The sequence below is a fragment of the Lygodium microphyllum genome, chromosome 28, assembly GCF_053477565.2.
Source record: "Lygodium microphyllum isolate KBCC chromosome 28, Lygodium_microphyllum_v1.1.10, whole genome shotgun sequence".
Classification (NCBI taxonomy): Eukaryota; Viridiplantae; Streptophyta; class Polypodiopsida; order Schizaeales; family Lygodiaceae; genus Lygodium; species Lygodium microphyllum.
The window spans coordinates 36,831,967-36,850,098 of NC_141162.1; the positions used below are offsets into that span (position 1 = coordinate 36,831,967).

General features: G+C 40.3%; 1 protein-coding gene across 3 annotated transcripts in view; it reads right to left on the reverse strand.

Moving 5' to 3' along the window:
• The window catches only part of LOC148011356 (putative methyltransferase PMT6), a 50,751-nt gene that overhangs the window by 13,130 nt on the left and 19,489 nt on the right, over positions 1–18,132 (reverse strand). For all 3 annotated transcript variants that reach the window (XM_087670227.1, XM_087670226.1, XM_087670228.1), the window contains exons 3-5: positions 14,477–14,766; positions 13,960–14,334; positions 13,626–13,878 (exon numbers count right to left, since the gene is read on the reverse strand). In XM_087670227.1, coding sequence (XP_087526353.1) covers positions 13,626–13,878; positions 13,960–14,334; positions 14,477–14,766 — 918 coding nt within the window. The remainder of the gene's footprint in view (positions 1–13,625; positions 13,879–13,959; positions 14,335–14,476; positions 14,767–18,132) is intronic.

The window sequence follows — 18,132 nt, forward strand, 5'->3', positions numbered from 1 at the left end:
TCCTTTTTGGAAGAAGTAGAGGGCTGTTTCTCATCCACTTTTGACAAGAAAAGTGTGAAAATACATCGACATAGCATTTATCTCCTCCCAAATCTTCTTTGGGCTGATCAACTAAACTCTTTTCTTCTCAATCCCATGTAGTACTACTTGCTGTCCTTTCCACTATTACTCCATCCACTTCTTTTCTAAATCCATAGAAAACTTCCCAATGCATTGAAGTCAATCGTAGCTAAGCACAACATCAATGGGTCCCATTTCCAAAGCAATAAGGTTGACGAGAGTGGTACATGACAATGATAGAGCAATTGGAATGCGTGGATACACTTGTTTGCTAACTTCATGAACCTTATTAGCCACTTGCACACGCAATGAAGACTCTATTTCTTGTGGGAACAACCTTAGTCCATCAAGAGATTTAGAATTTACAAAGCTATGAGTGCTCCTTGAAACAAACCTTCCTTCCTAGATAAGGTGGTAATACATGATTAAGCACTTCATTATAGCAATTGATAATTAAATACAAACTGAAGTGCACAATTCACCTTAACACTCTTGGACATTGGACACCCTGTTGGCCCCAAAACTAGCACCCCTTTTTGTGCATTTCTTTAACTTTAATTGCTAATGGATTGTGTACAAGCTCAGATTCCACAATCTCCTTTGCTGATCCAAAAGCCCCTTACAGTACAAACAAACAATTCGGGCCAATTGTCCCTTGATTTTCACCCAAGACTTGCACAAATGGGATCCCAATTGGCCAAATGCTACCCCAAATTTACACAACCACAATATTCGCCATTGCCGTGCCATATGCCCCAAAACTAGCTGAAAATTTCCAGCTAGTATAAACATCAAATAAAACTAAAAAATAGTTCAAAATTGTTGCTAGGAACCCATTGGATGCATCCATAACTCATGTTTCTCAACTATTCTAACTTCACAACCATAGTAAAGCATAAATTCAGCACAAACCATGGCTGAAACTGTCAACGGTATTCACTCATATGCTTCTATGCATTGAACCAGCTAATAACGATTGAAAATTGAGCATAACTTGATTTGAAGACTGGTCGCTAACTATTGCAAATGTGATCCCAAGTTGATCACAAACTAAGTGCAAACACTAATCAGAAACTAATACAAAAACCGATGCAAAACTTATCCAAGTGACCATCATCTGATCTCTAACTGATCAAAAACAGAGCTGAAACTGATCAGAAATTGATCTCAAACTGATCATGAACGGATGCTAAACTCATGTGAAACTGATTACAAATTGATACAAATGTATAGTTTCAATGCCCGAGTGAAACTCATACTCATCTACTCTCATTGACCTGCAAATTTTTCTCTGCACCATGGAAAAGTCAACTCTCATAAGTCACAACTTGGCCATCCTGCATTAAAACAGCCTCAATGGTATTTCCACATACATCACACTGAACTACAAATTACTTCCTTAGATCAAGTAACACAAGCACAATATCTGAAGTATTCTTTTTCTTTAACTTTTTAAATGCTAAAATTTCCATTGCTATGCATTTAAATGGCACATTCTTCTCTTGCAAAGCATGCAATGGAGATACAATTTCAGCAAGTCCACGTATATACTTCCTATAGTAGTAAGAACATAAACCCAAGAAACTGTGGATCTCATATGCATTATTTAAAGGTGGTCATGATCATATTGTATCAACCTTTGCAAGGTCCATACGAATACCATCATCTGATACAATATGCTCCAAAAAGTGAATTTCATGCAAAAAGAATTCACTTTCTTATCATTAATGACCAGCCTATGCTTACGTAGCTCGTTGAACACAATGTCCAAGTGCTTTCTATGCTATGCCTTATTCTTTGAGTAGACAACCATGTTATCAAAGAAAGTGCCCACAAATTGTCTATGTGACCTCAAGATGAAATCCATCATCCAATTAAAAGTGACAGGAGCATTCATTAGTCCAAAAGGCATGACAAAAAACTTATACAACCCGAAAGATGCCCTGAAAGCTGTCTTAGGTACGCCCTCCAGTCTAATGTGTATAAGATGATACCTACTTTTCAAATCTATACGGCTCTAATATTTTGGGCTTCTTACCCTTAAAATCTCCCTAATTTTCTGATTTTTCAGCTTGCTACCTATTGGAACAATCCTTTGTAATGTGACCCTCCTATTCACAAATGAAACATTTATTTGCACCCATCGTATCCCTACGTTGTACCAATAATTTCCTACCCTTTCTTTGTTGTTTTCACCTCTTTTCACCCTGATTCAGCTTCTCCCACTCTTTTGGAAGCCTAAATTCTTCCCATGCAGCAAAGCATTCGCTGTAGCAACAATCACTTTGAGCTAAGACATGCTAGACACAGTGGATTTTATGCAAAAATCTCTTATTCCTTTGGGCAATCCACATACATATTTTTCCACTTGCTCATGAAGGGGTACAGGACGATAAGAAGTGACAGGCAACAATGTACCCCACAACATCTTCTTGTATTGCTCTAAATTATTGCATTCCTTTGCATCAAGCTTATTCCAAGCTGTCATGATGTCCACCTCAAAGGTACTTATCAACCAGTTCAATGCAAACATTTACATGAATTGTATTCATGTTGACAGTACTCTACCTTCTTGCATCGAGAGTATGGACCACCATTGCAATGCATTCCCCTTCAAGAAAGTAGCTACCTTCCAAATATTGAGGATTCATGAAGTTTCCCCTTGAGTAGACTGCATCGAACTACTGAATGAAAGTTAAAGTTTTCAGCCTATCTTGTGCACCACTAAAGGACTTAAAACTTCACTCCTTTTTTGCCCTCATTATAGTATTTTGCTACCCCTTTGGAAGTGAAGTCATCACACACTAGCTACTGCAAAAAGGGTGCTTTCCTTGAGCCCTATAAACATTCGAGGGTGCAAATGCATTACCAAACATGCCACTTTGTTTCTTGGGCATCAAACCAATGCTGCCATACATAGGGTTTTGCACATTTCCAGTCATACCAAATACATTGGGCCTTGCACACTAGACATTGGCTGTTGCATACCATAGGGAGTTGGGCCATACATTCCCCATGTGGTCCTTGTCCAACCATTGCAAGATAAATCGTGCTGCCACCAAAGTATCCTAGCTGCCCCATCATTGCATACATGCCCAATTGTCCAAAATCCATTGGATTGGCACTTTCATGATGGCCTTGCATTTGCACACCTTGCCCCATAGGTACCAACATAGGTACCAATTGTTTCTCTTCATTGTCTTCTTTGGGTGCTTCATGTAAAGGATTTGGCATTACCTTCAGTGCACCTTGCTATCCTGAAGATGTAAAAGATAACTTCTTTTTCTTGCCCTTGTTGTCCTTCTTTGAAGCATTCAAAAATCAAACGAACTCAAGATTCTTTGACAATTCGATAAAGAGATTTGTTACTGTCTTCATTCGGTCCTTGAAATGGTCATCAAATTCCTCTTCCTCTTGCTGGTCATCAGCCTGATTTTGCCTTGAAGGCCCTACATCTTGTCCAACAGCAACATTTTCAGCTTGGTGTCCATCATGTGAGCCTTATCCAAGATTAGGCAGTGCATTTCCTTCTTCACCATGTGAATGTTTATATTGAGAGTCACCATCACTGCTTGATTCCATCTCACTGTGTGAAGACATCTTGCTATAATTTCTCAGCTAAGCACATAAATCACACTAGCACACAGCTTTGGCTTGCAATCAAGTGCCTTAGGCCCACCAAATCAAAGATTGAGTGGTGTCTTAGCAATGGAACCATAAAACCAGCCTTCCTTCTCGAATAGTGGTAATAGCTGATTAAGCACTTAATTACAGCAATTAATAATTGAACATAAACTGAAATGCACAATTTACCTTACTAGTCTTGGACACTCAACACCCTCTGATTCCAAAATTGGCACCCCTTTCTATATTTCTTTAACTTTGATTGCATGGATTGAGTACAAGCTGAGATTCCACAATCTCCTTTGCTAATCCAAAAGCCCCTTGCTATACAAACAAATAGCAAACAATTCATGCCAATTGCTCCTTGATTTTCACCCAGGACTTGCACAAATGGAACACCAGCTAGCTAAATGTTCCCCCAAATTCACAATGGATGAGTGAGCATCTGAAATTCCTAACAATTCCGTAAATTTCAGATGTTGATTTCAATGTACAATGCCCTTGATTGGTGGAACGGGTCCCAAGGTGGCTACTAAACCCTAATTATTGTTGTAAATCAGGGTTTACAATAGAAATTCTTTTGTTATCCACCAGATTTGGGTGAGATATTCTAAGAATGTAGAGAAATGTTGAGATTTGTTGAGAGAAGGTGTGTGAGAGCTATAGAGAGAAATTCTTTGCAAAGACGCCCCAAAATTCCAAAAATTCTTCACAAAGAAACCCCAAAATTGGTTGTTGCCCTGCCCAAAGGTTGTCACCTACTGCCTGGAGAGGCCCGGAATGCTGTCACCTACCTCTAAAAGCTGTCGCCAATAGTTGGAAAGCTCATAAATGTTATCAATGCTCTTTCTGGCCTCCTAGCTGCTGTCTTCTACCTCAATGGCTGAAATCAGGGCTGAAAAACTTATCAACTACTCTCTCCCCCTCTTTTTCCAAGCTAAATCCATTGAAACAACCTCCACCAACCCCAACAAAGGTTTTTCTAAGTTACATGGATATTTATGCCAAGTGACACAGCCTTCTAATCCCATTTTCCAACAATTTCCAACCAATTTATTAATTTTCAAATTTAATTAATTCTGAAAATTAATTTCAGCCCTTCTAACCCTACCCAAAATTAAATGTACCCATCCATAAACAAATTGGCTAGGCCATTTGTAACCTAGAGTGGCCCTAGACTAGCATTAATTAATTAATTTGCCTAGTCCTTAGTGTCACCACTAGCACTTAATGGCCAAATAACTGTCCTAGGATCAAACTAGCATCCACTGACACCCAAAGTCCAGGTAGTATAACTTGTCACAACTTTTGCCTTTGATATCCACTCACTTCTTAGGGTCCTTAGCCATCAACCACAAAATAACTGCCACGTGCATCACATGTGCCTAGCAACCTTGCACATTTGATGATTAAATTAATCAAGTGTTACTAGCAAGATTAAAGCATCTAAAAATTTTCGCATTCCCATGACACTCCCCATATCTATAAATATGTGAACAACCCTTTTGATCCCTTGAGTCAAAGTTTGTTATCCCCTTTACAACCCATCCATACATCATGTGAAATGAAGTATGACTTTAGAGAACATATCTCATCCCAAGAATCATCTATGTAATAACCATTGAGGTCAAAGGGAAATCCATCCATGGGATCATAAAACTCTTCATTGCTATCTACTTCATTTTCATTTGTGTCTTCACAAGTGGGAAAAGCCTCTACTTGAAAGGCATTGCTATCATGTGTCTACTCATCCGAATCATCTTCAATTATCATGCTCACCCTAGCATTCTTTGCTTTGCACTTCTCTCCGCACTAAATGCACAAACCCTTAGCAAACATTTGCTTCATCTGGTCATTTGGAACATGCTTTCCTTGTGTATTATTTGCTAAAGCTTTGGCACCAAAATATGCCCTTTTATGCTCCATTTTTACTTCAATATTTGACCTGAATTTTGAATCCTGTCTGATCTATAGGCTATAGGAAACGTTGGTATCTTGCTACACGTGTTTTGTGGTCTTCCATCTTGCTTGAACCACCCCTTAGCTGTCACAAAGATGGTCTTGCCCTCATGGACTGATTAGGCTAAAATTTATGCCCTGTTTTAGACTAACAACTCTGGTATTTTTCACTAAACCTCTCTACATATTGAATGGCAGCATGGAAACAAAGTGGGTTGCATTGCATCAACTTCAAAAGCAAAAGAGAGGTCAAGTCCAAAAATATATTTGTTGAGTTTTGCTCCATCGGAGATACCATCCACATACAATGACAGGTTGAGATTTTAGTCAGAATAATCCCAAACTGATTGACCTCTTTGTTGGAGTGAATACCAACATTTTTTCAATTTCTCCTTCTCCAAAGGTGAAACAAAAACTTCAATCATTGCTTTCTTAAAAGATTCCCATGTTAAGAACACTTGCCCAAACTTTACTATATATCGCCACCAAGCATGGGCATATCCTTCCAAGTGAAGAGCTATGTAACAAATCTTGGCCTTTAATGCGTGGGTACAAAGTATTCATTTCTAGTTTGTCAAACCACTCCTCTAATTACGTAGGGGATGGATTGTCACCCTTAAAATTAGGAATGGTTATCTTTTCCTTGTACTCTTTATCATAATGATGTTGTTGTCCATTTATGATTGGTTGTGCATTATCTATCCAAAATAATTAGGTGGCATTGGTGGCTATCCAAAACGATTATGAGGGTTTCCTTTAACTTGGAGCTGACCCAAAAAAAATTTGACATAGGCTATTGCTGTCCATATGAATTAGGACCTCCATTTGCATGTTGTTACCAAAGGAATGTTGCTGCCTAAATGAAAGATGATCTCCACTTGATTGGCCATGTGAAAATCTTCTTTTCTCAAATCTTTCTTCATATGGAAGCTGATAAATCTCTACTCTCTTAGGCACATTTAGAGGTGGTTCCTAGAAGGATTTATAAATGGGATCACAACCATGGTTTTCTTTTCCTTACCTTGGACTCACATGCACTCCTTCAAACTAATCATGTGTCGTGGAATTGATTGGTTCTTTTTGTTCGTATGAAACCAATCTTCCTTCCATGGATGGGTGGTAAATCCTTGATTACGAAAATACAAATTTACCTACTAATCTTGGACAATGCATACTCGATTGGCCCCAAAATTGGCGCCCCTTTCGGTATTTCTTTAACTTTATTGAAGAAGTTGATTTACAATGGGATTCTCCCGATCCCCTTCGCAATCCAAACTCCCCTTGCTGTCCAAAGTGACTAGCTATTTTCTCCCTTGATTCAGGCACTTGATTGGCCTTCACCCACTTCATAGATGATGGGAATGCCCCAAATTCAATGGTTGGCTAGTCCTCCATCTGAATTTAGTTGAAATTCCCCTTCAGCCCTGAAAAATCCAAGTCTTGGAGCTTCCAATTTCTGGCACGCTTCCTGAGGCTATTGGTAAACCCTAATTTCTTCTGTAAATTAGAGTTTACAGCAAAGAAATTTGCAATTTCTCAGCCTCCAAGACTCCAAATGCTGAGATCTTTGAAGCGAGGCTGTGAAATGGCTGGGAGATGAGAGAGAAAGATCTAGAGAGAGAAAATTTTCTAACAATAAAACGTTTAATCATCGGCAAGGCCAAAGGCCATTCAAAGTTTTGTCACGAAGAATGACAGAAAATCAGTCAAATGCAGCTATTGCCCTGCTATAACAGCTTGTAGATGCAAAGAACTGAAGAAAATCAGTCATTTACTGTTGTTGCCCTGTCTCAACAATCTGTAGATGTTGTCACCTGCTGTTGATTGATCTTCTCCTGCCCCTGGCTGCCTCAGAAGGTCCTCCAATGGCTACAAATCAGACCAGTAACATCTCCTCCCTCTCTCTTGTAGGTTGAATACACTAAAAATGTCTCTCTCCAACCTCTAAAGACGTTTTTCAGTCTTTGCATGGGTATTTTTGATAAGTGGCAGCCTTTTCAAATAGTTTTTTCAGTATTATCCATAATTAAATATTAATTTTTAGTCTTTAAATACTGAAAACTAATCTAATAACTATTTCGGTGCCCTAAAAAATAATCCGACTGGCCAATAATTATATTGGCTAAGCATCTTTCACTCCTGAGTGTCTCTGGGACATCTTTGACCATCAGATTGGCGTTAGGTACCATTAAACGCCACTTCTCTAGTGTCACCAACTGACACTTATGGCCAAATGAATGACCTAGGCCAACAACTGGCACTAGATACCACCAAGTACCTGTGCGGCATAACTTATAGCAACTTTTTCCTTTGACATCCCATGATTTCCTCAAGTGTCGGGCTCATAAATTTACTCTAACCCCAATTACACCTCTCATAACATTGTACTTGGCTTGAAAATGTTGATTATATTCCCTTGCTCTTGAAGGCTCCCCAACCTCAAAATTCGCACCATTTTGTTGATTGGTAGTCCTGGGGACGAGATTTTCAAGAATAGGAGAACTTTGCAAGTTAGGGGCTACTGTGGGAATCATCTTCTCACCAAGTAAGGCTATAAGCTTGTCTAGTTTAGTGTCTAGACTTATGCTTGATTGTTGTATTACATCCTTCATGCCTTTAATGTCATTGGACAACTATTGATAGTTGTTAGAATTGATAGATACATAAGATGCACTAGTCTCTTCAACCCGATTAGCATCATTAGCATTGTGGCCATTGGTTGCACTCGTCTCTACTTCATCGTGTTTTTGATTCAAAGCTTCTTGAGAAAGTTCACGCTCATTGCAGTATACCCTTAATTCCTCTTGGATGGCTTCCAATATGAGATATTCTTAGCCATAGTAAACTGTGCTATCCTAGTGGCATGCAATCAATAATTTGCCAATATCTTTTGATCATAATACCTGAATAAAGAGATTTTTGGCTCAAAATGTCAATGATGATGCCCTCTATCAACTTATAACCTTTAACTTACGTTAGAATGATTGTACTCTATTTTGGAACCAATTTTTCAAACCTGTCCAAAATAGTACAGATCTCTGTTTTGACCCTATTTCAACGTCTAAACCCCCTGTGACCTACAAATAACCTGTAATAACCTGAGATACCTATAGGGGAGGGTTGTGGGAAAGGGTTAATAACCTGCAAGTACAAAAAGACTGTTATAATACCCCTACAAAGCTTCTGAAATACTTGTAATTGGCATAAACCTATAATAACCTGCTTTTTGGCCCTATTTATGCTTGTAATCCCTGTGGGTAAATGAATCATCACTGAAATGCTGATTGAATTAGCCCCAACCTTCAACCAAATGATATCCCTACATCTACAATTATGTTTTTGTGCTCCGGATCACCAAGGGTGTGCAAAGTTCCTCTTAGGCTGAGATTATGCACCCCTTCAGGGTCATAATCAGTAAGGGAGAATTACCTCTCTTTTGTCTTACCAACTCACCTGCATTCGCTTTTCCTCGCAGATATCGAACATGGCAAAGATCATAATAGGCTAAGCAAACTCGCCTAGTACGATCTTCACCTGCATTCGCTTTTCCTCGTGCATATCGAACATGGCAAGGATCATACTAGGCTAAGCAAACATTTATGAGATGCATGTGGTGGAAATAGCCTGTTCAATCTTTCATGAAGTGCAATGGAGCTGAAATTAAAGAGATTAATGCTTGGGTGTAAGAGGGATTTACTAGGAAATCAATGACTCACTGATTTATCCCTTACCTCTTTTACAATGGATAATATCTCTCCAATTTTTCAAGCAATCCAATGAAGGTTAGAAGTAAAGCAAATGGATCAATGATGATAATTTTTTAGATCAGCAAGCACTCAATTAGAAGCTATGAAAAAGGCCTTTTGGCCACTATTTTTCATAAATCAAGCATTTGAATGATAGAGTTTTCTTTCAAGCATGAAGAAGATCAAATTCTTGAGCCCCCAAGCAATTGGATTATGGCTCAACAATTGGATAGGAAGGAGGAATCAAGAATTTGAAGGTTACCTCTACCAATATTTGTCGATGACTTGAAGCTTCGATTTCAATGAAATCTCGCACAATGAGTGATCCATGCTAATGTAGACTTCCTTTCAAGCAGTCCTTAATACTTCAAGATGCTTAGATTCAAAAGATCAAGCTTCAAATATCAAAATCTCCAAATTGAAAAGAAATTTCACCCCATAATGTTCCTCGGCTTAAGTCTTGCTTGACGCTTGTAAGTGACTGCTGTAGGAGGCTTCCCATAACAAGATTGAATGCCCTTCTTCAAAATTTCTCCAAGATTCAAGCAAGGCTTGAAAGTACCCAGCTGTCCATAGAATGCATGACTAATGGTTAATCCATGACTAATGGCCTCCCTTAAGTATAGAGAGTAAAGATAAGAGTAAAAGATTCAGAAATCTTCAAGATCTTTGAAGCTTTCACCGAGAATCAATGGCTGCCATGTTATTACAGCAGTGAATAATACCCCTTTTACTCCAAGAGTGAGCAATAGCCTTCAATGTTGGACATAGAAGTCTCCATTGATCATTGCCAAGGTATTAATCCCCAAAAGGAAGAGAAAAGTGAGCAGATCTGTAAGGAATGGTTGCTATTCTGTTTGTTTCAGCATGAAACTTAAAGCTTGTGGCTCATAGACAATGTCATTGCCTTCAATGCTTGCTATGGAAACCTCAAATGTCCAAAAGCACTTGGTAGAAAGACTGTAGAGCTGGAAACCTTAATTATATCTGAGTTGTACTGCTGCTGTCCTACTGTTTCAGCTTCAACATTGCCAAGAATAGCTCATAGCTGATTTAATCTTGTAATGGAATGACTAACAAGGCCCTTTTATAAAGCCTTATGTGAGCTCTTAAGCTCTACAAATCTTGTTGATCTCCAGCAAACTTGTCACATCTTCTCCCTGAATTTTCAGCCCAGCCTGCGCAAAGACATCCTCAAGTACTGTGTGAACTCCGGTTTGCAAGGCAGGGCTTATTGGTTATGGCTTTGATCCTCATGATGTAAAGAGTCATAAGCAAGGTATATTGAATGCTTAGGAAGCCGAGAGAGAGAGAGAGAGAGAGAGAGAGAGAGAGAGATTTCTTCCATGAAAACTTGAACAAGAGCTCGGGAAAGGAAAGAGAACCTTGCTTCTTGAAAAGTAGTCAAGCCTTTAGTCTCCACTAAAGTCTATGAGCCCCATTTTTGTCCAAGAACTTGCAGAATGGCTTGAAAAAAAGGTCACAACCTGCTAAAATGGCAAGGACTCCACCATTTTGCTCTAGATCTTGTCCATGTCCTTCAAGAGTGGTCACAATTTGTTGTGGAAGAGCCTATTTAGTCACCGTCAAGTTGTAACCGAGTCCTATGACCAAGTATCTAACTTCAATACCCTATCTTGATGGTGGTAACTAGATTGTGACATGAAAACGACTCCATTAACAAGATCTAAATCAAGTTCTGATACCAATGTAAAAGAGGCCTACTCTAACTAGAATTAATCTGACAGCTTAGTCCTAGAAAATAGAAAATTACACAAAAAAATGCTAAATCATGACCATGCCATGGATAATCTTTCCATTAAATCCACAGCACAAGGAAGCCATGGTTGTTGCAAGAAAGTACAAGAATATTAAGCTAATGCTAATGCTAAGCTGAGAATTAGATGTTTGTGAAATGATCCAAAAGTTCTTTACAATGGCACCTTGTGCTCTTTTATACTCCATCCTAAGTCCCAACTATTGTCCACTAGAAATTCTTTACCCCCATTGCTACCGCTCTATTTAGAATTTCTTGTTCAAGGGATGGAAAGGCGAAGCAAGGAATGTTCTTTGCTTGCTAGAAGGAGCTGCCCCATAGAAATATCCGAAGGTATGCTAAAGCACCTTTCACTAGAATCAACGTGGTTGTGTGTAAACCCAAAGCAATAGCGTGGTGAGCAAGGCTCATATAACAATTTACATAGGCAACTTGTCCTTTATTACACTGACTGAGATGGGGCTTAATCATCCCACCACGATATGAAGAAAGGGTGGGCTATGATGGAACCAGAGGATGTTGATGCCAAGGACAAATTGCAAGGGGAAAATGTGGTGTCGATGTGCAGCAAAAGGAAAAGTGAACATGGAGCGAATAGAGGAGACTGAAAGAAACACAAAATAGAGAAGGAACAAACTGACTGAAGGCTCAATGCTACAAGGCTGCAACAATCAGCCTCAACATGCAACATTGAGCATCAGTATGGACCCCAAATGGGAGCAGAGATGAGAGCAAAATGAGGAGGGCTGGCTGAATAATGGATGAACAGACTGAGAGGGCAGGCTGCCTAAAAATAGGCCAACAAAGGCCACAATTGCTATACAAACAAACCAGGCCAAAAACATGAGTGCCCGGGTTAGCTCACTCAAATGACCAAAACAACCACCAAGCTAGAAACAAAATGCAATGGTGTCACCTCCACCTGAAGTTTCTAGGACACATAAAATGACAAACACTCACTATGTCAAAGCTCCAAATGTCCTCATCTGAATTAGATGAGGCTTACAGACACAAGATGACCAAATATGACACCCATGACTACTAACACCCCCTCTCACAGCCTAGATGTGGCAAAAAGCCAAAGGAAATGGAACAAATCCGAGTGTGGCAAAAGGAGTGCCACTACCGATGAAATCCATCAATGTTGAGCGCCGGCCAAGGAATGAGACGCCCACTCTAGATGAAAACCAGTCCAACGGGAGGCCACCATAGGCTAATGGGAGCGGGGGGCCTTGAACGAATCACTCCAGAAAAATCTAGTCAAAATTGTGCAAGCCAAGCCTCTAACCCAATAGAGAGACAATAGCAGGGAGCTAGATGAAAACCCAATCCAACGGGAGGCCACCATAGGCCAATGGGAGCAGAGGGCCTTGAACGAATCACTCCAGAAAAATCTAGTCAAAATTGCGCGAGCCAATAGAGAGACAATAGGAAGGAGCTATTGAAGGAGCCAAAACCTGCCAAGAAACAACAAGGACCAAGGGCCATGGGGTGGGTATGCAAGCAGCAGGGGATGGTGGCTCAAGGACGAAGGAAAGAGGCCACCACATGAAAGCAAGGCCCATAGAAGAAGCTCTTCTCAATCCTGGGAATCCCTCTGAAACAGAAAGGGTCCATCAATCCATACTTGCATCTCCAATATCATCCCCCTTTGAAAGGAATGGTAGGTATGAGGGAACCACTAGAGGTGATGGTGGGGAATGGGATGGATCCTTAGAGAGAATGCAGAAAGAAAGAATGCTGACCACTGAAATAAATCGGGGCAGAACAGTACAAAAGGTTGTGCATGTATGCACTCAGCCAAAGGGGCCTCACACTCTGTACAAAACTGAAGTAATCATGTCCACAAGGGCAGCACCTATAAATAGGCAAAAAGAGAGGGGAGAGAATGATGCAGTCAGCCAGGCTGATCTGGTCCCGCTGGTGCGATCAGCCAGATCTGCCACATGGCAGTCCAACCTGCCTGGCCAACTGCCCCAAACCTGCCAACTGCTGCCTGTGCTGCCTGTGCACCTGCCTGTGCACCTCCCTGTGCTGCTTGCACTGCCCACGCCTGTCCACTGCTCTGCCTACCCACCCATCCAGGAGGTGACCTCTAACAGCCATATGATGGTGACAGCCACTAAGGCAAGAAGACAATCGCACTAGGGTCTATCTATAGAAGACCTTAAATGTGAACTAAAGTTATTTGGCCACAACATAGCTGGTCACTGTTAACTAAAATGACCAAACCTACCATAAACAAAAACTGTCAGAGCTCCATAATGTCCCCCACTGTCTCGATGATAGGGCTCACAACCAAGAGATCGTATAAGCATGTACTACTACCATTTCAACCAAAAAGCCTTTGAAGTTTAAAAGAATGTTCTTTTATTCCCACCAGTTACAAAAGATAAAGAAACCAAGAAACCAGTCAACATTTCAGCTATAAAGTCTGGAGTTTAAGAATGCCCTTTTACCAGTTATGGAAAGTCCCCATTAAACCTCGATCATAAATCACAGGCAATGTGTTCTTTCCACTTGAGGGTACTACATTCATCACCCATAGGGGTTTTGGCACTAAAGCTGCTGCAAAACCTCCATAATAGGCATTCATATCCATCACATTGTGGATAAAATTATCTGGAACTTTCATTAGACGCCAATAAAGCATAACTTGTTCTTTCCAAAATACTGTATCTGCTTCAAATTGAGCTGAGCTGCCTCCTAAAGCTGCATTCCAAGAACTCATTTCTTTCAGCATTATTACATCAAAGGAAGCGAAGGAACAGTTGCATATCTTCATGTTGTTACCTGTAAGGCGTTGCGGAGCAGTCCACAAACGATCTGGCCACGAAGGAAGTGGCCTGATATCTTCAGCTTCTTCAGAAAGATGGATGCAATTTTTCATGGGCCGATTCCAAGACTTATCTGGATCATCGTTTTCATCACAAACAAGTGCAAAACGTTTTGCATTCTCCAACTGGCAAGACCGGTTTGATGTCTTCTGCCAAATGGCTGTCTGAACCTCACGTGCAATGAGTTTCCAACACATAAGACTCGTGAAGTTTAGAATAGACACCCATTCCTGAGGGAAATTCTTATCTGATCTATAGGCTGGGGGAGCAGAGTACACAAAATATCCCTTTGGTCTCAAAATCCGATCGACTTCTTTGAGTAAAACTCCATCTACATGGAACAACAGCATCTAACAAGCAGAGTCAATTCATCGCTATACAAATTTAGGGCTTCATATTCTACTCTTTCAAATCATTGAAATTCAAACTGTGGAAGGCTAAAAATGGAGGTGCACATTCAAAAAACCATTTACCAAATTCATGCCAATCAACTCGACAACGAGAGCAGTGGACTAAGTCAAAAGACTTGCTCGGGTAAGGGAGTTGAGTTGTAGCAAGAACTGACAGCATAGCAAGAATTCCGCGTTCTAACGCAAACTGAAGCTGATTTTCATGTTCATCTCTGGGTGCAAATGACATGGTGGTAATCCCTAGTGGAAGAAGATAAGCAGAGAAACTTCCAACACCACACCCAACGTCGAGCACTTGACTCACACCTGCTGTCTTCAAGGTACCTTGATCATTGGTTATCATATTTCCTAATCTGCAGTAAGATACAGTTAACTTGTGTCACACCAAACTGGATTTTTATGCCTTGAGCAGTCTTGTTAGGATCAGATTTTTGCACTTAAAGATATTTCAGCCATGACATCAAACTGAGATTAAAGATAATTCAGCTGTGATGTTAAACTGAGATTAAAATGTAATGTGAAAGTCATTCCAAATCACTTTGCCTCAGTTTCCCAATTTGTGAGAGCTTGTTATAACATATGCCTAGGTGCTCTTCCATTTGTTTCCTGGTTTTGGCATTCAAACTACTATTCCACCATTTCAGACCATTTGATGAGCAAAATGTTTCAAGGGACTGCATACAATGTGCATAGGTGTTCTGGTGTATGTATCGAATGCTATGGGCCTATTGTCCAAGTCCAACACTTTGTTGGCATGACAAGTTTTCTAAATGTTCTTCATATGGTTTCAGGATATGCTTTGATTTAGACTGTCTCTAAATGGCTCTTGAGCCAAAATACGAATTGTCGGAAAAGCTCAGGGGAAACAGCCAGAATGGATGGTGAAACTCCAAGTCGAGATTACCTTGGCCCTCAGTGAAGAAAGAGTCACATGACTGATTAGACAGTAAGGCTGCTGATCATGACCACATTGTCCTAAGTATCCATTCCATTACTTTAAAAGGGACACACATTTTTTATTTTGCTGAACCACTAGATTATAGTATACTAATGTGCAACGAAGGTGATATTCAGTGTGAACATAGTCTAATATCACAAACATTGAAAAAAGGGAGAATACTAATCATAATCAATATCAGGAGTCTTGGAAAAGATGTGAAATCCAGTTCACATGAAAGGAAAGTTGCTCTTTGAAGTTCGTTGTCCATAAAACTGCAACTAATGCAAAGTAAAGAGCAATGAACAGCATGAACTGTGATGAGCAAGACATCCATCACTCCACTTTAATCTCACCCCGAGATGTTTGAAGGCACCAAATCTAATATAATGTTGAGTGTCGCACACTGTTAGCATTCATCGTATTTCTGCTCTCATCTCCTGCTTGTGAGCTAATGTCACAAGCAAGAGCCTGCCCGAAGCTCTAATATGATGTTGAATGTCATGCACTATTAGCATTCATTGTATTTTTGCTCTCATCTCCTACTTGTGAGCTAATGTCACAAGCTAGCTCGTGTTCCTATGTAGCTCCGGTGTGAATGCTCCCTTATCCACGGGCACTTTTTACCTTCTCACTGGAAAAGGGTTATTCTCTAATGTGAACACCCGTTAGTAGGTGTGGTACTTAAGTACCTTAGGGATTGCCCTTTCATTATCATTCTCACTTAACAGTGGTATCAGAGCCATACCTCTTATCAGCCACCACTTTGCTCACGAGCCGTTGTCGCCTCAGCCACCATTGAGTCTTGAACTTGGCCACTGCTGTTTGTGATCTATCTGCACTGGAAATCCACTTGAGCATTTTGTCCCTGAAGCTTCCCACCTTGTGCAACCTGTTTGTGCTTGCTTCAGCCTTCTCGCCAACTGCCCAACAGTCTACGTCGGTCAGCCCAGGCAACCTACAATTCACATCAACAGGTTCAACAACGTTGACCTACAGCCTGACAATCACGTCTTGCCTGCAGCTGCTGCTCAACAATTCCTGCCTCTGCACTGTTGTCCAACAGTCTGTTCTTCAATCACCCTGTCATGCAGCCTAGCTGTTGATGTTTGTTTCTCTGGACAATCTCCTTGTCATCACAAACATGTCCTACCTAACTATCACCTGTAGGAAACACCGCTTAACCATTATCTAAACTGTCGCTGTCTGTCCTGACACATAGCGTGTTTAACATGACAGTTTGGACCATGTCGACTCAGCCCTAACAGTCTAAATTATTACTTATTGCTATTTTATCAGCCTTAATCAACATAATTTCCACAATATAAAGCCTCTTCTCGTGCACCAGCCTCTCCACAGGCATAGAATTTGGGTATTTTTGCAACAAACTTCAATTTCCACTCAATTTCTTCAAAAAAATTGGGGCTTTTGCCTAAAACCCTCAAATTTCACCAAATTTTTGGGGATCCTATGTTCAATGCCCAATATTGCCAGTTTTCCGTCAAATATTTGGGCCTTTTCACAGTCAAGCCCAAATTTCACCAAATTTCATCAAATAAATTTGGGTATTTTATGAAATTTGTCCAAATTCATCGACATTGAGGCCACTTACACCTACACTAACATTGACAAACATTAGAGCCTTGTCGGCTGCAAATTTTTCTTTGACATCATCAATTGTGTGCCAAACTAAAAGTTTTTAGGCTTTTCCTCACTTTTCATATTGTTGGACCTACATGTACACATTTGGCAACCGTTATTGTGAAAAACCAATTGTATGCAGCAAGCAATGGCAAGCCAAAATGACTTGTTGAATATGTTTGGGGACTCCGATAAATTGGATGGCATGAATTATCCAATGTGGGCATACATGATGAAGAATGTTTTGGTTGCCAAACAACTTTGGGGATATGTATCTAATTCAGATGTTAGGCCTAGCCTACAAGCCCCACTACACAAAATGTTGCAAGCTCATCTTGTTCATCCACTGTCACGAGTGGGTCTTCCACTCCAGCTCCTCTTGCACCTCCCATTGTTGATTACTTGAGATGGGATCGGTGAGATGCCCAAGCACATACTTTGATTACACTCTATGCAAAAGACAAGTTATCCTGCATATTCGATCATGCACATCAGCCAAGGATGCTCGGTATAAACTTGCCTTGTTGTATCAAGTGCACAATGAGGCTCGTGTAGCCTATTTGCACAAACAACTTGAGGTGGAGCACATCATAGAAGGTGATTCAATGGATGCCTATATTACATGTGGCAAGGATATAATAAAGCAACTTGCAAATATTGATGAGATAATTCCCAATGCTTCTGTTGTTTCTACAATCTTGGCTAGCCTACCTAACACTTACCAGAGTTTTGCCACTACACTTCACTTACTTGCAAAAGGAGATGTTGATGCGTACACATTTGATGTGTTAGTGTCATTGTTATTGCAAGAAGAGCAATCACGGGTGCCTTACTCTAATATAAGTATAGAAAATCAAGCATTTGCAGCCAGCCATAGAAACAAAGGGGAGCCATGGCAGCCACCAAACTCAAAGGGCAAAGGCAAATCAGCTTTCTCTACAACTCTTTGAGCACCGAGGATGAGGTTGCTAAGAAAAAGAGATACAGTTATTGCAAGGAAAAAGGGGCATATCATTGAGGAATGCAAAAAGAGGATTGCAAATATCAAGCATGACTGTTGCTGAAAATTCAGCAAGTGCAAAGGATGCAATAGCACATTTAGCAAGTTGGATATTGATCAATCTTATGCTTTTGTCGTGCG